The 26,693-nt window shown below is 46.8% G+C and overlaps 1 protein-coding gene across 2 annotated transcripts in view; it reads left to right on the forward strand.

Annotated features, from left to right (window-relative positions):
• The window catches only part of LOC142309912 (membrane-spanning 4-domains subfamily A member 8-like), a 102,758-nt gene that overhangs the window by 13,759 nt on the left and 62,306 nt on the right, over window positions 1–26,693 (forward strand). Inside the window, exons 1-2 of one of the 2 annotated variants that reach the window (XM_075347378.1) lie at window positions 12,762–12,821; window positions 19,846–20,107. In XM_075347378.1, the coding sequence (XP_075203493.1) occupies window positions 19,868–20,107 (240 nt within the window). In that variant the 5' untranslated portion in view covers window positions 12,762–12,821; window positions 19,846–19,867. Of the gene's footprint in view, window positions 1–12,761; window positions 12,822–19,845; window positions 20,108–26,693 lie in introns of those variants that run through there. The other variant, XM_075347377.1, reaches the window with a different exon arrangement.

Genomic DNA, 26,693 nt, shown 5'->3' on the forward strand with positions numbered 1-26,693 from the left:
AGAAGGGTGCCCAGCTTAGTTTTGGATAGCAGTTGGCACCGGAGTACCTAGTAGCCGAACCGGTACCAAGAATGGCAGGGTAACGGACCCTAGATCAGGGAGAAGCTTCACGCAACCTGATAATTAACCTGTGGAGGATAGTCTCTTTATGAACTGTCCCCAAGAGCTCAGAGATCAAAGGCATCAACACAAAAGAGGGGGCTAGGGCTTTCCAGCTTATGCGGCCCAGTGAAATCACAAGTCTCAGCCATTGAGAGCACACCTCCCCTACTTCACACTAGGGAGCGGGACCCCGACAGCATCAAGCAAAGCTGTCACTCAGAACATCTAAAATACAGTGCATGGAGGCAAGGTACAGACCATCAGCAATACCAATGGGAGCAGACTCCCGAACGAGCTCCCCTGAAGTGTCAGCGGCACTCAGAGACTTGGTTTACTTCTGTGTCAGAGTCTGATTTCTGGTCGCATCCATACCAACACAGCCTGAGTGAGTATGCTGCCCTCCCCTGCTTCCAATCTGCACCATGCTCCCCTGCACTCCACCATCCAGAGTCCCGGGGCCTCCCCTACCCGTGGAAGGAAGATCATCTGGCTGCCCCACTCCATCTCCCCCGGGTACTTCCATCAGCAGCAGCGGTACTTCCCTTACAGCGAACCACAGGTGGCGTCATGAACTCTTACTCCCCTGTAAATACCCCCCTTTACATTTAAAGTGGCCGCAGGCCCCCGGATCCGGAGACCCTTGAGCCACAGCAACCCCCGGATCCGAGCGGTTCGACCGCTGCAGGGGCGTTACATATGAATGCGACTATTTTTTTTACATGGAGTTCAGGCAAATCTGAGGCTTGCAGACCACAGTCACTGCTCCCTTGTTTCATAAGTTAATTCTGTGGGATTTTAGTGCCATCAGGGGCATAATAACTAATAGAAGCATCTGCCTCTCAACTGAAAATGCTGATGTGCCGCCCCCGTGCCAGCAGCCGGGCTGCTCGGATCCGGATCCACACTGTGGCTCGAGGGATTCTACCGGACCCGGGGGTCGCGCGGACACTTCAAATAAAAGGGGACGTATTTGTAGGGGATTTGCCGTAAACTGTTTGTGACGCCACCCACGGTGTGTGGTGAAGTGTGTCACCACCGCTGCAGTTGTGGGACTCCCGGGGGCGATGGGATGGCAGCTGGATGTTAACCCCTCCGTGGGTAGGGATAGATGCCCCGGAGCCCAATGTCTCTGTGCCAGGGATGGTAACTGCAGGGGCCGGCGCGCCCGGTCGGACCAGGGGATGTTAGGTTACTCACGGTTGAATAAATCACACAAGTACAGTGGTAAACCAAGGAGTTGGTGGCCGGCTGCCACGGTCGGGTGTATCTGGTCCCACACCCGGGCTGATGATCCGTATCACTCTCCTCTGCACTCAGTGTGTGGTGTGTTGGACTTCCCGGTGTGAAAAACGGGAGTCCGCTCCCGGTCCTTTTCATTGGGAGCCTTGCCCACTGACACTGACCCTTGGGATCTACCGGGCCCTGGCACATGCCCTATCCCCTTCGGTGGGTGGCTTTCTGCTTTTGGGACTTTGGTTGGGACAAGACCTATAATCCTGCCCTCAATTGGTTAATTAGCTAGACCATTGGTTCCGGTCCTGGCTTCCGGGTCCAAGTACCCCCTCTGTGCACGGTTTCCGGGTCGGTTCTCCGGTGTCGGTACCGGCGGGCTCCAACCCTGTCCCGGTCCACCTCGGATCTCCGGCAGCCGTCTTCCCGTCTTTTGCTAGATACGGACCACCATCTGCCACCTAGCCAGTACACCGGGGCTCCAACCCCGATGCCTTTCCTTTCAACTCCACTCCACCTAAACTCCAACTTAAAACTGACTGTTATCCCGCCCCGGGTTCTCTAGACCCCTAGGTGGGAGTTTCTTATCCGCCTGGTCCGGCCCACTGGTGTGTCTGTTCTACCCTAGGGGGGGTGGCTAGGGTTTCAGGTCAGCTATATGTAACCCTGTGTGGGAAGGTGTTGTGCGGGGGCCTTACTGTGTGACTACCTGGTTTTGCCAGGGCGTCACACTGACATACTGATTGTTCTCCAAATGAGCAAGAACTGAATTGTCCCCGACTTCTCAACACCAGTGGATGACATTAGTGGAACATAAATCGAATTCAAATGTTATTTTCTTAGTGTATTCCCATGCACCCCTTCCCACCCTAAAAAGGGTATACGGTTCATGGTTTTTTATTTTTCTCGTCCTCCCCCTTCTTCTCCTTATACTCCTTATGCGGGCCCTCCCTTCAAATTTTTAATGGGTTTTACTCATAATTTTACTTTCCACAGACTTAACCTCTTCACCCACCCCTTTCACCCCCCCCGGCGATTTTCCGTTTTTCGTTTCAGAAATTTGTTCAAAAAAAGAATTGCGATTCTGTTTCTGTGTACCGATCAGATTAATTAACTTTATAGTTTGATAGATCGGGCATTTCTGAATTTAGCTATACCAAATTTGTGTAATTTTTTATTGTTTTATTTTTAATGGGGTAAAAGGTGATAGAAACTTTTAGGTTTTTTGATTTTTTTAATATTTTTTACACTGATTTTACAAGCCCCTAAGGGAAATTAATTACTGCACAGTCACTTGTGCTGTTCAGATTGATGCTTCAACAACACTCATAACAGCAGAAATGCTGTGTTACTGTAAGTGCCAGCAGTCTGCTGGCATTCAAAGGAAACACATCATGACAGCGACAGGGCTCAAAATCTGAGCCTATGCTACTATGGTAACCCATTGGCGCCCCATGATCATGTCACGGGGCCACCAATGATGGCTGCGAACAGCGTATTCTAAGGGGTTAACAAGCTCAGGTGGATCTCTGATCCATCCGTGCCTATTAGCCGTGCATGTCTGGTGATCAGATCAGCAGACATGTGCGAGGATTAACGTGGGAGGAGGCAACCTAGGACGCACATATACATTCTAGGTTGTGAAGGGGTTAAGTTACATCAGAGTCTCACAGGCCGCATTCACAGCTCCCTAAATGTTTAAGTTAATTTTGTGGATTTTTATTATTATTTTTATTATTTTTCATGTCCTCCTCCTCTACCATATCATTATGCGGCACTCGCTCATACTTTTTAGAGGCCAAGCAGCCAGTCCTCACTCACAATTGTTAGAGGGGCAGCATGTGTCCAACAATCAATTTTTATAAGGTCAGCAGCTGACCCTCATTCGCAGTTTTGACGACCAGTAAGTGGAATTCTCTCAATTTTCAGAGGGCCAGCAGCTGGCTCTCACTAACAATTTTTAGAGGGCCAACAGGTGCCCTCCACTCAATTTTTAGAAGTCCAGTAGGTGGCCCTCACTCAATTTTTAGAGAGCCTGTAGACAGCCCTCACTCTTAATTGTTAGAGGTTTAGCAGAGGATCCTCAATCAATTTTTAGCAGCCAGCCCTCACTTATAATTTTTATAGGTCCAACAATCAGCCCTCACTCAAGTTTTAGAAGTCCAGCAGGCGGCCCTCACTCAATTTTAAGATGACCAGCAGCCGACCTTCACTCAAATTTTAGAGAGACAGCAGCCGGCCCTCACCAAAATTTTGTTGCACAAATAACAAGTACCATCAGCAAACTTCTCCTATTCTTTGTACCAGGACAGATTTCAGTTATCATTACTCGAGGCCTTGGAATGCAAATGTATATACTCAGGTCCCCCACTCATTCACAGGCCCAAGCACTAAAGGGGCACATTTCCAGACTACTTAACCTTGAAATGCTGGCGTTTAGGCTTGTGGACACTGGGTCTTTCTGCAACCTCATGGTGGTGGCCATCCCTCAGTATTTGTTCCCCAGCAGTCACTATTTTTCCAGTGTACCATCCCCTCCCTATACCACCATGTGTCCCATAACATCACCTGTGCCCTGACCAACGAAGTTACTGTGAAGGTCCACTTAACAACCAATGGATGGACAAGTGCTTGTGGAAAGGGATGCTACATTTGCCTGATGGCACACTGGGTGGACCTTGTGTGGAGGCTCTGACAGAGTCAGACGTTGGGATGGCACATGTGTTACCGATGCAGGCTTTAGTTTCATCAGAGTTTCTTGCTGTACTCCCTCCTATTCCTTCATCTCTAAATTGTCTTCTTTGAGCACCTTACCCATATCAGTAACAAGCTATAATTAAGTACTGCAGCATTCGGTGAAGCGGCAATAAACTATGGTGAAACTAATTTCGTTAGGTGACAAACAGCACACTGCTGCAGAGTTGTTGAAAGGTATAACAGAACAGACTCTGTGACTCTCGCCACTTAATCTACAACCAGGCATGGTAATGTGTGATAATGGCAGTAACCAGGTTGTGGCTCTGAAGCTTTACATGCTAACACATGTACAAGGCCTGGCCGACGTAGTCAACTTAGTGGTTCAGCGATTTCTGGAAACCTACTAGATTTGCCTGAGCTACATGTAAATGACTCTCATTCATGTTATTCGCATTTTGGCCAACACTAATTACTGGTTGCTCACCCTTCTTGACCTACGGTACAAGTAGAACTTTCCATTTCTTCTTCTTGAGGTGTAGAGGGCTAGTAAAATGGGATAATAACAGAAAGCCCTAGTTGAACAATTAGTAAAAAAAAAATTCCCATCTGACAACGCTGACAGCACAGATCATAGTTCCTTGGGCAACCAAGTAGCAAAGATGAGGGAGACACACACTAGATACAACAAAGGCAGGGGAGCACTTTCAAAGGTCTGGGACAGTTTCATTAGACTCTCCCAGCATCCAGGCACTGATGTGAAGGGTAGTCTGACAAGGAGGAAAAAGTTTATGACGATATTGAAGAAGTACTTAGCAGACTGTAACAGTGTCCTCTGTCATTCCTTGTGCCGTACAACTATTAGGTATCCAAGCTGGACATGTGGCATAAGCTGTCCCTCTATGCCTTGGAGGTGTTGACCTGCCTTGTTGCTAGTGTTTTGTCAAAGCAGATTTTAGTGCCCCTGGGGTCATAATAACTGATCAACTGTAAATGCTAACAGGCTGAATTTTCTAAAAATGAACAAAACGTGGATTGACCCGACATCTCCACCACAGCGGTTGACAGAAGCAGGACATAAAGCCAAATCAAATGTTCCTTTTTATCTGGTGTTCTTGCATGCACCTCTTTCAATCCCTTAAAGGGAATATGGTTTATGTTTTGTTTTTTGTTTTTCTGGTCTTGATTCTCCTATCAACAGAGATATACTGCGGCCCTCACTTCAAATTTTTGGAGGGCCATCAACTGGCCCTTATTCATACATTTTGAAAAGCCAGCAGGTGGTCCTGCAGAAAAAAAAAAAATTTCCTGGGCTACATCTTTGTCTTTCAAAAATAAAACCATACACGACCATCCACAAGACCTAGCTTCCTGTCCCACTTTACAGGGGGCACGGCACAACACTCTTGAAGCCAGTACAGTGTTATTAGGGGGTCAATGGTATGGCAGATAATGCTTCAAATCTGTTTCCTATCACCATCTTGTCTTCCGCACAGTCCAGTCTCAGTAGCCAAGAGTCTTGACCACCTAAGACTCAACCTAATCCTTATTCCTCCCATCATGGCAAGCTCCAGTAGACAAGTGACCCCACACTTGGTTACTCAGAGGAGCAAGTCTTTACATGAATGTTGCTTGACTCCGGTCTCTCACCCTGTATGTTTCAAAATAGATATGAGGAGATTGTGTATAGTGATTCACAAATATTTGAGCAGCCATGGTCAGAAGAAGACCACGGTGTGCAAAAGCAATTTGTATCTCAAGTGGTCGATGATGATGAGATATAGTTGCCAACAAGTGATGTTGTTAAGTCAATAAGTCAGAGAGATGACCAGAGTGCGGAAGTGGAAAACAAGGTGGCGGATGATGACGTCCCTCACTCTTCCTTGCAAGGTCCCATGCAAAGCAAGGACAGCAGTGCAGAGCTGGTGGGATCAGCAGCAATCCAACTAGTAGGAAAAGGCAGCAGGGTAGCCAGAGGGAGTGTTATGTTCTTACAACAACCCACAAAGGGGTAAAGGTAAGACAATAAAACCTGCTATTGACCCTACCTGTCCTATACAGAGACAGTACAGTTGGAATAAATCTGTGAATTTTCACTTTTTATATGATGCATGCCAATTTCAGATCGTACTGGCTCCCCTCTCTCTCTGTCCTATACAGACTAGAGATCACAATGATGTAGTCGCTAGTGGTTCCTGCTAGAATTGGAATAGCCCTGACCACAGACTAAACTATGGCAGTTTGGGCCTATGCTGTCTGATCAGCCATCAATCACTTCACATATACCTCCTAAGGCTAGGTGCGCACATTGTGTAATTGCATGCAGTTACGCTGCGATCTGCACCGCAGCGTAACTGCATGCGTCCTGCGTCCCCTGCACAATCTATGGAGATTGTGCAGGAGCTGTGCGCACGTGGCGTATTAGAGCGCAGCGCTTTGGCTGCTGCCCGAAGTGCGCGTTCTATGAAGTGACATGTCACTTCTTTCCTGCACTTTGCCTGCATCCCCCGCCCTGTCTATGGGAGGGGCTGCAGTCAGAGTGCATGGAATTGGCTTTTTTTTTTTCATTACGGACTTTTTCTACAGCGATTAGAAGCGCACGTGTGCTGTTCAAATCGCTGCAGAAATTTCTGCAGTGACAGTACGCAACGTGCGCACATAGCCTAACTGTCCCAATTTGATGGCTCACTCCTGCAGTCCCACCGTTCACTGCTTTTTTCCCAGCTCCTCCTCTCAGTTCTGTGAATAAATTAACTCAAGAAGAACAGCACATAAATTCTCATCTGCTCCGGTTTCCCACAAACTTGACTTGAATTCATAAGCGCTTTGTCTGTAGGCATCAGCTCTACCATTGAGCCACTGCCTACACTGAGGGGCATAGGATGATTTGGTAATCTTGATCTGTATTGGAGGCAGAGAAGCCAGAAGCAGATTATTCAGTTATTCAGATATAGATAGAAGTATACTGCATCTCTATGTAGGTGAAGGAAAAAGTCAGATTCTTCTATTGCTATAAAACTATTACAAAAAAATGAGAAAAATATAAAATCTTATACCTCCCTTTACTTTGGAATCATACCAGCAACTACCAAACACATTACAGCAGCCCTAGATGTTAAGCCACAGGCTCTGCTGATGTCAGAAAGATAATTTTATATAGATGAACCTGCATTGCAGCCTCTAACGCTACAGCAGATTACACAGTACTTAGAGATCCATTGTACAGAGTAGCATCTCTGTGTGTTGTATTATAGAAACAGAGTAAAAAAAAAAAATTCTTGGAATAAAATTACTAAAAATAATAAAACAATAGAATAATGTAATTTTGATTGCGCTTTTTAAGAACATAATAAATATCACAAACCAGCAAATAACATGGACATATTTGGTGTCCCTGTAATCGTAACGACTTGAACAGCAAAGCAATCAGATTATTTATGGGGATTGGTAGATGGTGAAAAAAATGGCACAATTTATTATTTTTCTCTATTAAAACCTATAAAAAAAGTAATAAAAGTGTATCACTGAGGAAATGTTCATATGTAGTGTAAATGCTGCATTTTTTTCTGCAGGTGTCTGCACCACACAACGCAATAACAATCTTCTCTGATTATTCTGTGTTTGCTGCATTTTTTATACGTTTTCCCAGATATTTGATACATTTTTGGAGCAGATGTGAATCCGGGTTTTAACTACAGAAAATTTTTGAATCTGCATTTAAAAATACAACAGCATTTTTTTGCTTTTGCTTTTTTTCAGGCTCCATAAAAGAAGCCTATAGAGAAAAAAAACACTCAACCGGACAGTTCAGCAGCGTCTTTAGACACCGAGGGTGGAGATTTCATGATGCCTTATCCACTCTATTTGGACGTTTAGTCCGTGTTCACATGTAGTGTAAATGCCGGGTTTTTCTGCTGCTTTTTTGCACATTTATTCTGCTGTGTTTAATTGTCCAAGCAAAGTGGATGTAATTCCATGAGAAGACGCCGCTGAACTCTGCAGTTTTGGTGCTTTTTTTCCCTCTAGAGGCTTCTATGTGGAGCTTAAAAAAACGCAGGAAAAAAACTTCAGTTGCATCATAAGAGCAGAATCAAAGCTTTTCTGTACTATAAAAATACCTAAAAACGCAGATTCTTATCTGCACCAAAAACACAAGAAATAATGGGAAAAGGCATAAAAGATGCAGCAAAAGTGTAACAATATTTAGCTCCTCCCCTTCATCATCTATACCCTTTGTGTGTTCACTATTAATGGGTGTCTAAATTTTAAAATATATCAATAAAAGTTTAAATTTTAGTTTTTTTGTTTTGCGTATATTGAACACAATTGGTCCTATTGTATATGATTTTTTCTAATAAACCTGTTACCCTAATAAAACCACAGCATAGATAACAAAAACTTAACACCCAAAGGACAGGTGAATCTACTGTGGTCTGGTAGACACATACTCAAAAGTTCAAATCCAGACGCATGACAGGGATGGAAGTACGGTTCCCCAGAGTACCCACTCAGGTCAAGGGTGAGGTGTTTCTTTTTTCTGGTATATTCCCATGAACCCCTTCCCACCTAAAAAAAAGGATATGGTTTATTAATTTTCTTGATCTCCTCTTCCACCATATAAACAGGGTTATCATGCGACCCTCACTTCAAACGTTTAGAGGTCCATCAGACAACCCTCATTCACAGATTATTAGATAGCAATAACATTCTACTTGGTTGCCAGCCACTAATATTTTTCACTGTATGCAATCCCAGAATTGTAAGCTGTAAGCACTACCTTGGTGAAGCAGCAACGGACTCTGCGGAATCTAATCTAATATATTTAGGTGACAAACAGCATCCCATTAGAGAATGTACCATTTATGACTACTCTTTGTTTCCTATATTTTAGCCAATACCTTAACCTATAAGCAGTTGGGTAAGGAATTGGCTAAAAGATAGGAAACAAAGAGTAGTCATAAATGGTACATTCTCTAAATGGGCCATAGTCAGCAGTGGGGTGCCGCAGGGATCTGTGCTAGGACCCATTCTTTTTAATCTCTTTATTAATGACCTTGTGGATGGGATTGATAGTAAAGTGTCAGTCTTTGCTGATGACACCAAACTATGTAGGATATTAAAAACTGACCTTAATAGTACAATATTTCAAAACTATTTGGATAAGATGTCGGAATGGGCAGATACTTGGCAAATGAGATTTAATGTTGATAAATGTAAAGTAATGCACCTAGGACAGAGTAATCCTATAGCTGCGTATACATTAAATGGAAGTAAACTCGGGACTACAGAACAGGAGAAGGACTTGGGTATTCTCATTACAAATAAGCTGAGCAGCAGCTCTCAATGACAAGCAGCAGCTGCTAAAGCAAACAAGATTCTAGGGTGTATAAAAAGAGAGATTAGATCCCGCGATCCCAACGTATTGTTACCCCTCTATAAATCACTTGTGAGGCCACATCTGGAATATGGGATCCAGTTTTGAGCACCACATTTAAAAAGGACATTCAGAAGTTAGAGTCAGTTCAAAGGCGGCTAACTAGACTACTACAAGGAATGGAAGGCCTCTCATATGATGATAGGTCGAAAAAAGTTGGATTTGTTTAGCTTAGAAAAAAGACGTCTCAGAGGAGATCTCATTTATATGTATAAATACATGTGTGGGCAATATAAAGGACTGGCACATGACTTATTTCTTCCAAAGACAATACTAAGGACCAGGGGGCACTCACTGCGAGTGGAAGAAAAGCGATTCCGACAGCTAAATAGGAAAGGGTTCTTTACAGTTAGAGCAGTCAGACTGTGGAATGCCCTACCACAAGAGGTAGTAATGACAGATACTATAACAGCTTTTAATTAAGGGCCGGATGATTTCCTCAGTACACATAACATGGTTGGTTATAAGTGACTTAGGGACAAAATATAGAATTAGTGGAGGAAGGCTAAACTAGATTGACCTAGGTCTTTTTTTCAACCTATGTAACTATATAACAATGTAGCACACCACTGTGCAGTTGTTGAAAAGTTTATCAGATAGGACAGCTCTGTGCCTTTCACAGCTGAAACTACAATCAGTCATGGTTGTGTGTGATAATGTCCGTAATCTGGTGGCAGCTCTAGATCTTGGCAAGATTGCACATGCACTATGCCTAGTCCAGGTGATCAACCTAGTGATTCTGCATTTTTTAAATACCTACCAGATTTGCCTGAGCTACTTGTAAAGGTACACCACGTGTGTGCTTATTTTTACAAGTCTGCTACAACTGTTAATGATCTGGCAGTGCTGCAGCAGCGCATGCAAGTGCAGCTCATCTACTGGTGTGTGATGTAACAGCACACTGGAGCTCCACATTACACAAGTTTTCAAGGCTTTCTGGGCAGTAGTTACATGTCAGCTACATTATGCCCATCGGTATTCCATTCAGTCTCCCTAGATGATAACCAATAAGTGGGCATGAATTTGTGACATGTGTGTAGATTTGCATGTGGACCATATGGAGATGGAAAAAGTAGACTGGGTGCTTAGTGCTTGACTATTTTGCCTGGAAATATTGCGTTTAGGCATGTGGACTCCAAAGTCCGCTTTACACGCTGCGACGTCACTAGCGATGTCTCTAGCGATAGCACCCACCCCAGTCGTTCGTGCGTCACGGGCAAATCGCTGTCCATGGCGAACAATATCGCTAGTACGCGTCACACGAACTACCTTCCTAACGACGTCACTCTGGCCGGCGAACAACCTCTTTTTTAAGGGGGAGGTTCATGTGGTGTCAGAGCGACGTCACACTGCGGCCAACCAATAGAAGCAGAGGGGTGGAGAGCAGCAGCATTAACGACATGCCCACCTCGTTGCTGGAGGACGCAGAAACGCTGTTGTTTGTCGTTCCCGGGGTGTCACACGTGGCGATGTGTGCTGCCTCAGGAATGACGAACAACCTGCGTCCAGAATGAGCAACAATATTTGGGAAATGAACGACGTGTCAACGATCAACGATTTGGTGAGTATTTCTGATCGTTAGCGGACGCTCGTAGGTTTCACATGCAACAACGTTGCTAACGAGGCCGGATGTGCATCACAAATTCCGTGACCCCAGCGATATATCGTTAGCGATATCGTTGCGTGTAAAGCGGCCTTAAGGCTTTCCATAACCTGATGGCAGCAGCCATCCTACATAACCTGGTCTCCAGCCACCAATATATTTCTCTGTGTGCTATCCCCACCTTACACCCACACATATTCCATAACATCACTTATGGCCTGAACAACATAATTGGGTTGCAGCAGCAGTATATCTATTGAACGACTTGTAAAGCGATATACCCTAACTATATGCCTCTAATCAAAAACTATTTCTATCCCAGCAGCTAACCCACACTAAATGCAGCTAACATACAGTTAGGTCCAGAAATATTTGGACAGTGACACAATTTTCGCGAGTTGGGCTCTGCATGCCACCACATTGGATTTGAAATGAAACCTCTACAACAGAATTCAAGTGCAGATTGTAACGTTTAATTTGAAGGTTTGAACAAAAATATCTGATAGAAATTGTAGGAATTGTACACATTTCTTTACAAACACTCCACATTTTAGGAGGTCAAAAGTAATTGGACAAATAAACCAAACCCAAACAAAATATTTTTATTTTCAATATTTTGTTGCGAATCCTTTGGAGGCAATCACTGCCTTAAGTCTGGAACCCATGGACATCACCAAACGCTGGGTTTCCTCCTTCTTAATGCTTTGCCAGGCCTTTACAGCCGCAGCCTTCAGGTCTTGCTTGTTTGTGGGTCTTTCTGTCTTAAGTCTGGATTTGAGCAAGTGAAATGCATGCTCAATTGGGTTAAGATCTGGTGATTGACTTGGCCATTGCAGAATGTTCCACTTTTTTACACTCATGAACTCCTGGGTAGCTTTGGCTGTATGCTTGGGGTCATTGTCCATCTGTACTATGAAGCGCCGTCCGATCAACTTTGCGGCATTTGGCTGAATCTGGGCTGAAAGTATATCCCGGTACACTTCAGAATTCATCCGGCTACTCTTGTCTGCTGTTATGTCATCAATAAACACAAGTGACCCAGTGCCATTGAAAGCCATGCATGCCCATGCCATCACGTTGCCTCCACCATGTTTTACAGAGGATGTGGTGTGCCGTGGATCATGTGCCGTTCCCTTTCTTCTCCAAACTTTTTTCTTCCCATCATTCTGGTACAGGTTGATCTTTGTCTCATCTGTCCATAGAATACTTTTCCAGAACTGAGCTGGCTTCATGAGGTGTTTTTCAGCAAATTTAACTCTGGCCTGTCTATTTTTGGAATTGATGAATGGTTTGCATCTAGATGTGAACCCTTTGTATTTACTTTCATGGAGTCTTCTCTTTACTGTTGACTTAGAGACAGATACACCTACTTCACTGAGAGTGTTCTGGACTTCAGTTGATGTTGTGAACGGGTTCTTCTTCACCAAAGAAAGTATGCGGCGATCATCCACCACTGTTGTCATCCGTGGACGCCATGGCCTTTTTGAGTTCTCAAGCTCACCAGTCAATTCCTTTTTTCTCAGAATGTACCCGACTGTTGATTTTGCTACTCCAAGCATGTCTGCTATCTCTCTGATGAATTTTTTCTTTTTTTTCAGCCTCAGGATGTTCTGCTTCACCTCAATTGAGAGTTCCTTAGACCGCATGTTGTCTGGTCACAGCAACAGCTTCCAAATGCAAAACCACACACCTGTAATCAACCCCAGACCTTTTAACTACATCATTGATTACAGGTTAACGAGGGAGACGCCTTCAGAGGTAATTGCAGCCCTTAGAGTCCCTTGTCCAATTACTTTTGGTCCCTTTAAAAAGAGGAGGCTATGCATTACAGAGCTATGATTCCTAAACCCTTTCTCCGATTTGGATGTGAAAACTCTCATATTGCAGCTGAGAGTGTGCACTTTCAGCCCATATTATATATATAATTGTATTTCTGAACATGTTTTTGTAAACAGCTAAAATAACAAAACTTGTGTCACTGTCCCAATATTTCTGGACCTAACTGCATTAATAGGGAATAGAATAGATGAAAGTCTGAACAGGACTTTTGATTTTAGGTTGCAGAAGCAAGAACTTCAAGGCTAGAAATCCGCCTAACATGACTCTATTACACTCTCTCTCCTGCATCAGCTTGCCCTACACTGAATGCATCTATTAGAAGAATTACTATAGAATAGAATAGATTTTTTTACATAGCAACAGCAAGGTCTGTAAAGCTAGAATCCCTGCCTACATGTCTTTAATACACTATCCCATCTCCAGCAGCTTGCACTACACTAACTGCAGCTAAGAGAGGTTTTATTAGAGAATAGATTCGATTTTTTATGTAGAAGCAGCAATGTCTATAAGGCAAAAATCCCTGCCACCTAAATGCCTTTAATGCACAATGCCTTCTCCAGCAGATTTCCATACACTAAATGCAGCTAAGAATGTTATTATTATAAAGTAGAATAGATTTTGTACATAGCAGCAACATGGCCTGTAGAGCTAGAATCCCTGCCTACATGCCTCTAATACACAATCCCTTCTGCAGCAGCTTGCCGTACACTAAATACAGTCAAGAGCATAGTTATTATTATGCAATAGAATAGATTTTTTACATAGCAGCAACACAGTCTGTAAGGCTAGAATCCCTGCCACCTACATGCCTCTAATACACTATCCTTTCTCAAGCAGCTTTCCCTACACTAAATACAGATAAGAGCGTTATTATTAGAGAATGGAATAGATATTTTACGTAGCAGAAGCAAGGTCTGGAAGCCTAAACTCCCTGGCATTATGCCTCTAATACACTATCCCTTCTACCGCAGCTGTTAGGATGAGTTGGAGCAAGCCACTTTTTTTACCTTTCCATTTAATTTGAATATGCAGGTTTTGAAGACCAAGCTGTTTTTTTTTAAAAGTACTAGACAAAATGGGATGCTGCCAGGCCACCTGTATTATTATTATTAGCCAACAGTATTGACTTTGAGATGTAATGACGTTTTCTTCTCCATATGAAATACAAGATGGCTGCTCGGAGCGCTCATAAATCTGTGAGGGGAATGGGAATAGATATGTTCTGAAATAAGTAAAGCAATTATGTGAGGATGGTCATTTTTATTCCTGAAATGCTTCCATCAATTAGTTTATTAATGATTATATATATTGAGAAATATTCTGCTACGCTTAATGCATTTGGTTATGTAATTTGTAAAGGATCCACTGCTTTCAGCTCTTTTTGCAACTGCCAGCCAATGGTGTTCAAGATGTGCTTAATAGGAGACAAATACGGAGACAATATAGGCTATGGTAGAATGTTTAGGTCATGTAGGCTGTTCATAGAAGCACAATTAGGCTAGGTTCGCACACTGCGTCTTTTTTACGCTGCGTTTTTGTGCGTTTTTGGCCGCTAAAAACGCACAAAAACGCACCTGCGTCGAAAAAAGGCATAAAAAAACGCATGCGTTTTTGCCGCGATTTGGTGCGTTTTTGGCTGCGTTTTGCTGCGTTTTTGATCTCTGCGTTTTGCTGCGTTTTTCCAATGCATTGCATGGGGGGAAAACGCAGAAAAACGCAGGAAAGAACTGACATGTCCATTTTTTTTTTTAACTCAAAAACGCAGGTAAAAAAAACAGATGTGTGCGGACAGCAAAAATGAAAACTCATAGACTTTGCTGGGGAAGCAAAGTCCTGCAGTTTTGAGGCCAAAAACGCACTCGAAAAACGCGCAAAAACGCCGTGAAAAACGCACTGTGCGCACATAGCCTTAGCATGGTATTGTGTTGAAAAACAGCTCTTGGGACACTTTGGAGAAATGGCTGTAACAATGGTTCCACCTCCAAAGCAATTGCAACTATTGTGCTGCTAGTGTAGATGTCACGAAGACTAGAGTAGTAAGGCTATCATACAATATGCCTGACCACAACATAATCCTGGGAATATTACTGGTGTGATGTTCCATCGTGAATTATCAATGTCAAAGGCTATCATTTTATCCAAGACAAGAGCTGGACATCTCATTAAAAAATACAGACCTTCATTCTAGCCTCAATTATTACTCATTTCCAGCCTACAGTCTCCTTTTAGAGAACAAATGAGAAACACCGTAAAGCTGTCTATACAAGGGAAAGTTAAGGCCCCTTTACACACTGAGACTTTCTAGCGATCCCACCAGCGATCCCAACCTGGCCGGGATCGCTACAAAGTCTCTGGTGAGTCACTGGTGAGCTGTCAAACAGGCAAACCTGGAAAACGACGCAACAGCGATACGGACCTGCAGAACGACCTAGCTAGTCATTGGGGACGTTGTAAAGCAGCTTTTTGAAAGGGAAGTCGCTAACGAAGTCGCTGTAAAGTCCCCTTTACACACTGAGACTTTCTAGCGATCATGCTGCACAGCGGGAAACAAAGGACCAAAGAATGGTCCTGAACGATTTGTAGCGATCAGCAACTTCACAGCAGGGGCCAGGTCGCTGATGCGTTTCAGACACTGCAATGTCGCTGGGGAGGTTGCTATTACATCACAAAACCGGTGACGTTACAGCAATGTCGTTTGCGATGTTGCAGTGTGTAAAGGGGCCTTTACACTTGTCCTACTACTAGGTTAATGGTGTGGGGTAGCACAATATATGAAAGCTGGAAGCCTCTAGTTTTTATTCAAGGTACATTAAGAAGTGTAAGCAAATAACATGCAGTGCCACAAAATCTTACCCAAAATTCATTGATTAAAATAATGGTAAAGAGGCCAATCATACCTATTCCTTTGCACTAGAGGAGTAGAGTAGAATAATGAAAAGACTTTTTCCACACTGATTGTGCAGTCGGCACTTTTTATTTAGTCATGTACAAAATAGAGCGGGCGCTTACCACTGAGTACAGAACTGGCGATGTAAGGTTGAGGACTTATTGTCTTGTGACTTCCTGAAGATGTCCTTTATTGTAACATTAGAGTGTAATTTATTTACTATGTGGTATTGTGTAAAGTGTGACATAGTGTGAGTTACAATGACGTTATTGTAAGGTATAATATGTCAGACGGTTGAGCGGATGTGAGTCTCAGTGTAGAAACCGATCATACAAGGTCACCTGGTTAGGATTAGATGACCCCTTGGCTAGTGTGGCTTAAGCCTAGCCAGACAGGGAGGGGGAGCAGAGTGTGAGCTAATATAGGAAGAAGTATTTTTTGTTTAGGTTGTGAGAGTTAGTGAGCTGCTGGAGAGTACTAGGAAGCATGATCTACAAGAAATGATGGTGTTGTCAGAAATTAATACAGGAGCAAGTGGGTACAACCATTTGGCAAGTAGTCTTTGTCGCGGGCGGGGAGGAGGGTGTCAGCACACTACGCTCACCCCCTTCTGCTTGGGTCTGGCGGTTGCTGCTCAGTGGTGGCTCGAGCTGTGGGCCGGATCCCGGGGGTTTCTCGAGCGGCACTCCTCGCCCGTGAGTGAAAGGGGGTTGTTGGGTGTGGGGATAGTTTATTGTCCGTGATGCCACCCACGGTTGTGGTGATTTCACCACCGCTGCTCGATATGGGGGTCCCGGGGATGGTGATGCGGAGCAGCCAGGTGTTGTGTTGCCCCTCCGTGGGTAGGGGTTGGTGATCCCGGGGCCCGGTGATGAAATGGGAGATGCAGGGCCTGGTGGGTGCAGGGACGCGGGGGCAGCGCTGTGCCTTGCGGCACTGTGGTACTCACTCAGCCTGAGACGTTGACACAGTTTTACGGTAAACCACACGGCTGGAAAGACGGTTCCCACGGACGGCTGCACTTGCTCTCCCAGTAGGTGACGGTGATGTCCCTTTTCCTTGCACCTTTGTTTCTGTGTTGGTAGCGATGGGTCCCCACCGGTAACCCGCTCCCCGGCTTCAAGCTGGACTGGAGGAGCTCTACTCTTTGCCCGCAGGCGCTGGCCCTGAGAAACTGGTGCCCTGGCGGTGGCGGTGTTTCTCCTACAATGGTTGGACTGTTGCCTTCAATCGGGACTTGGTTGTTGGGGGATCTACGTCCCCTTCACTGACGGATTTGGCAAATTATGGCGACTCCTAGCCTTGCCGGGGTCCGAGAGGCCCCTGCCCTGGTGCTGACTGTCCTTTGGTACACTGCTCCAGACCGCCGGGCCACTACCCGTCCGCGGTCCTTCCAGGAACTTCCAAACAGTCCCCCTCCAGACAGTCACCGCCGTTGCTGACCTTGCTGACTCTGTCCTGCACACAGCTGGACTACTTCAGGCTTTCTTTCTGTCACCTTTCACCTTCCTTCAGTTTCTCCTACTCCTCCTTTACCACTTCCACTTCTACTTCCACTTTCACTTCCTTAGCTCATCTTAGCTGTTTACTCCTTCTCCTCCCTAACTGTTCTGCCTGGTTTCCTCCCACCTCCAGAACTGTGTCCTCCTCGGTGGGCGGAGCCAACCACCTGGCCCACCCCCTGGTGTGAACATCAGCCTCTGGAGGAAGGCAACAAGGATTTTTGGTTAGCTTTGGTGTGCCTTACTGGGGTGTAGGGTGTGGTGGTGTGTGACCTGTGACCCCTGGCTTGCCCAGGGCGTCACATCTTCAACAGAAGTGAAGCCAGTGCTAGCCAGGAGTGAAAGTAGACAATGGAACAGAAAGATTCTGCTAAGCCAAAAACAAAAGAAGAAAGAAACAGCTCAAGGAGTGGCTTTTGTATGCAATGACTGTCTATGATTGTGGGTCAGGGACACAGGGAATACATTGACCAGTGGTTACCGGTACCATAATGACACTAAAGGCCCAGTGACACTAAACAACTTACCAGTGATCCCAACAATGATACAACCTGATAGGAATCGCTGGTAAGTTGCTAGGAGGTCGCTGGTGAGATGTCACACTAAGCGACACTCCAGCGATCCCACCATCAACCTGACCTGGCAGGGATCGCTGGAGCGTCGCTACACGGGTTGCTGGTGAGCTGTCACACAGGCAGATCTCACCAGCAACCAGTGACCAGCCCCCAGCCAGCAGCGACGCATGGAAGCATGCTGCGCTTGGTAACTAAGGTAAATATCGGGTAACCAACCCGATATTTACCTTGGTTACCAGCGCACACCGCTTAGCGCTGGCTCCCTGCACACCTAGCCACAGTACAAATCGGGTTAATTACCCGATGTGTACTCTGCTATGTGTGCAGGCAGCAGGGAGCCGGCTTCTGCGGACGCTGGTAACCACGGTAAACATTGGGTAACCAAGAAGCCCTTACCTTGGTTACCTGATATTTACCTTCGTTACCAGCGTTCGCCACTCTCACACTGCCAGTGCCGGCTCCCTGTTCCCTGCACTCCTAGCCACAGTACACATCGGGTTAATTACCCGTTGTGTAGTCTGGCTATGTGTGCAGGGAGCAGGGAGCCGGCACTGACAGCGTTGAGAGCGGCGGACGCTGGTAGCGAAGGTAAATATCGGGTAACCAAGGAAAGGGCTTCTTGGTTACCCGATATTTACATTGGTTACCAGCGTCCGCAGAAGCCGGCTCCCTGCTCACTGCACATTCAGTTGTTGCTCTCTCGCTGTCACATTAGCCCTTGGTTACCCGATATTTACCTTAGTTACCAAGCGCAGCATCTTCCACGCGGCGCTGGGGGCTGGTCACTGGTTGCTGGTGAGCTCACCAGCAACTCGTGTAGCGACGCTCCAGCGATCCCTGCCAGGTCAGGTTGCTGGTGGGATCGCTGGAGCGTCGCAGTGTGACATCTCACCAGCAACCTCCTAGCAACTTACCAGCGATCCCTATCGTTGTTGGGATCGCTGGTAAGTTGTTTAGTGTGACTGGACCTTTAGCCTAATCATCACCTAGTAGACAGTCCTGCACAATTACTTGCACACAGCAAATGGAATAGGAATGTGATTTGCCACCGGACAACAAAAAAAGCACATATTTTGTTGGCCTCGTCAAGACAGACATTTCATGATAGGGCTCTTGTCCACTTGCGTTAAAAAAATTCCTGCGATACTCGGCTACAAATGTGAGTCGATTGTCCTGCGTATGGTCTGCGTACTATAATTTTTTTTTTTCTCACATAGCATCCGTATGAAATGCGAGCGTCATGCGAGTGCTATGTGAGTGTTTATGTAAGCAGCGTAGGACTGGTTGCTGGAGGAATCTCCAGTAATACCAGTCCTGGCCGTGGTTACCTGCACTGAACTCCGGGGTGTCACTTGAGCTCCGAAGTTCAGCCCGGACTGTCTGCAGCTGTGCTGAACTGAACAGCAATCACCGGGCAATCAATCACTGGGTGCTCGCTGTTCAGTCCAGGCTGCACTCCGGAGCTCAGGTGACAGCTCCGGAGTTCAGTGCATGTAACCACGGCCAGGACTGGTATTACTGGAGATTCTTCCGGCAGCCAGTCCGACGCAGTATGCAAGTGTCAAGGATCCATGTGACATGTGTATGCCATCTGTATGACATGTGTATGGCACCCGTATTCTGATTTTTTTCTCGCTCCCATAGGCTTGCATGGGGGTGCGAGAGCTGAGACTCGGTGCAAATCGCAGCATGCCGCGATTTCACCGAGAGCACAAGTCGTGCCATTAAAAATTTAGCAAGAGGACATGGCCTCATAGCTTTACACTGGTGCGAGTGCGATCCGATTTTTTATCGGATCGCACTCGCACATTGAAATCGTAAGTGGACAAGAGCCCATAGGCCGATTATCCTCATCAATATCAATCCTTTAAACTAAATTATGTGATATGTGACCTAAGTGAAAATATTTATTATATTGAATTCACGATTGTCGTTCCACTGAACTTAACACATTGATTTACTTTCTGTCATTTTTGAAGTATAAGCCTAGGTAAAGCTACAATGTCTTCACCTACAACTGAAAATAGAATGCACAGTTATGAACCAGTACCATGCACTATAATTCTGCCCAAAGAAGATGCGGCTTCTCAGAAAATGATTCTTCCAGAGAACATGCAATCCGTCTCCCTTGCATCTAATGTTTATCCGGTTCCTCCAGTGGTGGCTGCTGCTGTGCCACAAACCACGCTATCAACAGCAATACATCAGAAATTTGTAAAGGAGAAAACCCAAGAACTTGCAGTGAGTAGCAATGATTACATCTTCTGCATCCTGTGAAGGGACAGTACATGACACAGGTGATCCAAACAAAAAATCTGGTTGACTTGATTTGGTATGTAATAATGTGTTTGCAGATGTGGGCTTGTAATATACATCTGTCTGCACCATCAGACTGGCATCCACCTGAATTTTGACATCTAGAAAAGCAATTGTTGAAGTGATTGATGTATACGTAAGCTTAACATTAAATCTATTTATATATAGATGTTCCATAAATTGATGTAATTAACCCTCGGTACCTTGCCAGGTGATGAGTAGATCCTCTATGTATTGCAGCCAATACTTCGTATGGTCAGCGGCCTGCGATTGCTTGCCATCAAAAATGTTTCTTTCCTAATAGCCAAGAAAGAGATTAGTGAACGAAGGCGTGCAGGCTGACCTATCACTGTGCCACACCTCTGCAGGTAAAATTCATTCTTAAATGTAAAAAATTATGAGTAAGAACAAAACCAAGTAGTTCCAAATCAAGTCACACATTTGGCAGTCCCAGTTGCTAGTCTCCAGAAAAAAAGCGAACCGCGTCTAACTGTAATGCCTGCCTGGAACCCCAGACTCAGACTGGCTGTCACAGACAGGCTAGGGGAAAGCCACTCACAAAGCAGGACCCCAAGAACCCCGAAACCCTTTAACCCCTATACAGGGATTTGGAATTACTGCAGGGCCATGGAGATCCCTACCTGTGGAAGGCTACAGTCCAGAGGAGAGTAGTAGTCAGGAATGGTCAAACCAGGAGATGCAGAACAGAGACAAAATCTGCAGACAAGGACGTAGGCAAGAAACCAGGCAGAGGTCAAATCCGGATCTGGCAGTGAAGTACAAAAACGGCAGGCAGAAGGATAGTCAGAGAGCAGGCATAAGTAAAAACACAGGGATCACTATTCAGAACAGAGCAGGAACTAGAAATCAGGAATACAAAACTATCTCTGGCAGTGACCAGCAGACAAGAGGTGGAATTAGAAGAGTGTGGTGTCTTCCCATTGGCTATAGCGGAATGGTGGTAACTTCAGCTGGAAGACACATGCCACCTACAGTCAGCCAGTGGCACTGCAGGTCCCAGGGAAAACAAGCTTAGTGGATGAGCGGAGCCTGCATCCACCAGAGTCACTGTTACGACTACTCTTCCATCACCAGCACTATCCAGAGTGGGAACACAGCGTCGTCTGGAGATCGAACCAGAAGTCACAGGAGCGGACTCTGGTGGGGACATGACACTTATCCATTCTTATGTCTAATAAAGGTGTATAATGATTCAACATCAGCCGTGACCAGTAGCATATCCTTCTCCAATGTAATCCTATTGATTCTGTCCATGTCATCCATTGTGTCATGGACATTTGAAGGCAAGGTCTCAACTATGCACTTAAGATAATAATCAATTAACCTACATACTGTACAGGTAGGTTCCCCTCCCTTGTTCGCTGGATTAATGATTACATCATCCATCATCTTCAATTCTTTTAGGGCTTTACGTTGATCTGCTGTGAGATTGTCATAAGTACGTTTAGTTGAGATTGTGACGCCTCAAGACTGTGGGGTACTCGGTCCCAGGTGCGTGGTGCGCAGGGGGGATCAGTCGTGGTCACGGCCGACGCCCGGTTCTGTGACCCTGAGGGTCGGTCTGATAAAAAGGGGGTGAAAAATGGGAGAAAAAGAAAAGAAAAGAGTTTTTCGACTACGCCACTTGCGGTGTATGGCCAGGTAATTGAAGCCACCGCTGCAGGGTCCTGCTGGGCCTAGTGGAGCTTAAGTGTTTTGGGCCCTCCGCAAGCAGGGCTAGGCCCCAGCAGTGGATGATGCGGGTTATAGTAGTGGACAGTCAGTGTAAGCGTACGGAGGTGAGAAGGAAACAGTCCACACCGGTATTGCAGTTTCAACTTGCCTTTTTACTTGTGGCTTTATACCTGGACCCGCTGGTGCTGGTTTCAAGTGTTCCTGCTCCCCTTGTTCTCCGTGCCAGCTGTGACCTGGGGTAGCTGTCCTCTGTGCACTCTCGTTTGTATTAGGCTCCTGTGGCTTAGACCTTCTGAGTGAATTCTTCTGTTTCAGTCTTGGTCCTATTTCAGGCAACCTGGACTATTTAAGGGGTTCAATCCCAAGTCCCCTCTTTGCTGCTGATGCTTCAGACTATTTGGGTTGAGGGACCCTGGAGATCCCTTCACCCGGCAGATTTAACAGTTGACCACAAAGTGTCCCGCTGTCCAAGGGTCTGCACCCCGGCTCGTGCTGAGTCCTGTGAGCCTAGGTTCGAGACTTCCACAGGCGTCCTGCGGTTCCTGGAGTATTACACTTTCACAGGTAACCCACGGTTCCTGGAGTTCTGGTTCCTTACTCCACAGTCCCTCACTCATGTTACAGCGTTCCATTGTTACTTCAGGTATTTACACTTTTCTTTTCTTTACTTCACTCCTCTCTTCTTCAACACTCTTCTCTTACTGACTACTTCCTCCCGCCAACTTCCCAACTGACCACTGGCCCATCCCCATGCTGGGTCTCTCCCTTCAGATTAGGTGGTACAATCCAATGAGTGCCTGTCCCTTTTATCTGTTGCTAGGCTGTCTCCCAGTCTGGAATTGGGGTTATGTACGTGGCCTGAGGGTGCTGGTGTGTTGACTGGCACGGATATTCCAGGGTTTGGGTTTCCACATTCACATTTTCTGACACCTGATACCTCAGGGGTGCTACATTCCCCCTTGGTTAATTCCAGCACGGGCTGCAAAGATAACAAAGTACATTTTTTTTTAAAATTTTTGTAAACAGTAAATATTAACATTCTTCCCACGCATGGAAGGCATTTCCTTAAATGTTGCTAAACCTGGAGTGTTACGAGGGGGACCCGGGGAAGCGTGCCAAGATGGGAAATGGACTGCTTCCGCCGGTCAAGGTCCACTGTGCGGTGTAAGGGACCGCCGCTATGGTGGGTGAAGAGTGAGCGGGTTGCTGCTAGCGATCGTCTGGAATGTCACAGACGATCTATGTACACCGATCTGCCCTAACCCGTGAGGGTTGTATGGCACAGATCTCACGGCTCGGTGTACCTGTTGCACGGGGAAGCACAGAGGTGCCCACGCACGTGTGCCAGTGGAAGTCACGAGAATATGGCACGAGGGTAGCACAGAGGTGCCCACGCACGTGTGCTTTCAATAACCAGGTGAGTCCAATGGAGACTTGAGGAGCTCACCTGGGACAGGAACACAGCCTGTTGACGGGGGTACTGCCGGAGCAGCAAGGCAGGAACACACCCTGCAAACGAGGTACTGCCGGAGCAGCAAGGGTCAAGCCCACAAGAGACAGTAATGCCTGAGCAGTGGCGTGGCAGCACGCTGCCAGACATCCAAACATAGAAGGACGGTCGCGCGCCGCCATGATGGCAGGAGGAGCTTTTAAGGAGGTGTAGCTCCAGCCAAGGGCGGGCGCGAGGCGGAGATGACGGACTTGACCCAATCAGGATCCACGACATCCCAGCCTGGCCAGTCAGGATTCACCACGTCACTAGCCTTGTCATCAAGCCGTGTGACGTCAGTGGGCGAATCAGGATCCACCAAGCATAGCACATGCTCACCCTCCTGCCTCTGGGAAATAGAGGCGGGATCCTCGGTCTCACAATGTGTAGAGATAACGGGAGTCTCACTGCTTCCCTGAGCAGCAAATCTCTGCACATTGCGCAACCTCACAGACCTTTGAGGCTGCTGAGCAGGAGGAGCTGTGGCAGGCAAGGAATGGGAGACCGCCTCATTTCTTGCAACAGGAGTACCACTAGGTGTCACCCTTGTGCTGCCTCTCTGAGGAGGTTTCTCCTGCACTCTGTGCAGTCTGGCAGACCTTCGGCGCTGCGGAGCAGGAGCGCTCGTGGCAGGCAAGGAGACTGTCTCATTCCTTGCCACAGGAGAGCCATGAGGTGTAACACTGGAGTACCCTTCTCATCGCCCACCACCCAAAGATCCAGGTCCCAAAACCCCTAGGAGGAAGGTCACCGGTTTCCATGGTGACCGGGTCTTGGCCGACTCTACCACAGACCCTTCCTGCAACCATCCTCTCCTTGGTGGCGGTGTCAATTAGGGTCCTTTGGTAAGGCTGTACTCTGGTGTTGGCACAATTGGTGCAAATATATACAAAGCCAGTTCTTGTCACAACCAGTCCTGTGACTGTGGTCCATGTCTATTAAACTTTTATGCAATCATTATCAAGTTTTCAGGTATTATGCAATATTTTTATAACTGAACAAACAATGAAACTGGGTAGCCTGGTTCAGCTACCATACACCTCAGCACTGGAAGCTGGAATCTGAGGAGGAAGTGGGGACTGGCACCACAGCAGCGCCCCCTGCTGGACGCACTTCCACATCCAGGGCATACCAGCCCGGCTCCCCATGATGCCGGGCATAGGTGACCATATCACCTGGGTGCAACTCCCGACCATTGTGACCTTTCTGGAGGTGGGCCATCACGTCTCGCTGGGAAACAAAAACACTGACTTGCAACCCCAGCTCAGTGATGAAGCCCCACCCCTTTTTCTGGTTAAACTCATCCACCACACCCTTGTAACGAAGTCCACGGTCCTTCCAACTGGCCTGCCGCAGACTCTCCTTTTCACGGAGGTTGCGGGCCCACACCTGCACCTTCTGTGCTTCACGCTCCTCCTGCTCTAAGGCTAACTGGTCGATTGTGGCCTGGCATGCAGTGTGGATCTCCTCCGAGACTGTGGCTTTCAGTTTGGACACCAGAACCGCCTTGGGGGCTGGTTGGATCTTTCCCCACTCTGGGTTGGGCTGGCAAGCCTCCGGGTACTTCGCTGTTGGGTTAGGAGGTGGTGCGGCCGGATCTATGGCCGGAGATGGAGGCGGTTGCTCTGTCTGGTCAGCGACTGGGAATGGCACGGGTTCCGCTACCAGTTCCACTACTGGGGAGCCGATGGGGCTAGGGAGGTCTCTGCTCCTACCTGCTCCTGGCGCTGCTCCTCATGCAAGGCCCGCTTTTCTTGGGCCCGCACTGCCGCTACCATCTTCCGCATATCATCTCTCCATTCAGCCTTTTGACAGAGGAACTGGGCCCGCATCCGGATGTAAAGCAGATTCAGCTCTTCCTCCAGCCAGGCAGCAGTCCCCACTTCTGGTCGGTCTGGTGCTCTGTCCCCTGGGGCAGCCATGTTGTCAATCTGCACTCTCGAAAACTTTCTGCAGCAGGGTTCCGGTGTCCCTGCATTGGTTTCTTTTTACATGGTTCAGGCACTCCCAGGGGGGCGGGGTCTCTGGCAGAATCCTGGCGACTACGCCAAGTTTGGGATGTGACGCCCCAGGGCTGTGGGGTACTCAGTCACGGGGGCATGGTGTGCAGGGGGATCAGTTGTGGTCACGGCCGATGCCCGATTCCATGACCCTGGGGGTCGGGACGATAAAAATGGGGTGGAAAATCGGGAGAAAATATAAGAAAATAAAATAAAAGAGTTTTTCAACTATGCCACTTGCGGTGTGCGGCCAGGAAATTGAAGCCGCCGCTGAAGGGTCCTGCTGGGGCTGGTGGAGTAATGCAAGCAAGGCTGAGCCCCAGCAGTGGATGATGGGGGTTATAGTAGGGGACAGTCAGTGGAAGCGTACAGATGCGAGAAGGAAACAGTACACACCGGTATTGCAGTTTAAACTTGCCTTTTTACTTGTGGCTTTGTGCCTGGACCCGCTGGTGCCGGTTTCACGTGTTCCCACTCCCCTTGTTCTCCATGCCAGTTGTGACCTGGGGTAGCTGTCCTTTGTGGACTCTCGTTTTTATTAGGTTCCTGTGGCTTAGAGCTTCTGAGGGAGCCCCTTTGTTTCAGTCTTGGTCCTACTGCAGGCAGCCTTGACTATTTAAGGGGTTCAATCCCAAGTCCCCTCTTTGCTGCCGATGCATCAGACTCTTTGGGTTGGTGAGAGACCCTGGAGATCCCCTCACCTGGCAGATTTAACAGTTGACCATAAAGTGTCCCGCTGTCCTAGGGACTGCACCCCGCCTCGTGCTGAGTCCTGTAAGCCTAAGTTCCAGACTTCCTCAGGAGTCCTGCGGTTCCTGGAGTATTACACTTTCACAGGTAACCCACGGTTCCTGGAGTCCTGGTTCCTTACTCCACAGTCCCTCACTCCTGTTACAGCGTTCCGTTGTTACTTCAGGTCTTTACACTTTTCCTTTCTTTATTTCACTCCTCTCTCCTTCAACTCTCTTCTCTTACTGACTACTTCCTCCTGCCAACTTCCCAACTGACCACCGGCCCCTCCCCTTGCTTGGTCTCTCCCTTCAGATTAGGTGGTACTATCCAATATGTGCCTGTCCCTTTTACCTGTTGTTAGGTAGTCTCCCAGTCTGGAATTGGGGCTATGTATGTGGCCTGAGGGTGCTGGTGTGTTGACTTGCACGAATTTTCCGCGGTTTGGGTTTCCACATTCACATTTTGTGGCACCTGATACCTCAGGGGTGCTACAAGATCTTTTTATGTCCTGTAAAACCAGCTTTATAAAGATTTCAACTTCTGGGCATATGGACAAGGTAGAGAACCTGGTGCATCTGGGATAGATATCACGTTG

The sequence above is a fragment of the Anomaloglossus baeobatrachus genome, chromosome 5, assembly GCF_048569485.1.
Source record: "Anomaloglossus baeobatrachus isolate aAnoBae1 chromosome 5, aAnoBae1.hap1, whole genome shotgun sequence".
Classification (NCBI taxonomy): Eukaryota; Metazoa; Chordata; class Amphibia; order Anura; family Aromobatidae; genus Anomaloglossus; species Anomaloglossus baeobatrachus.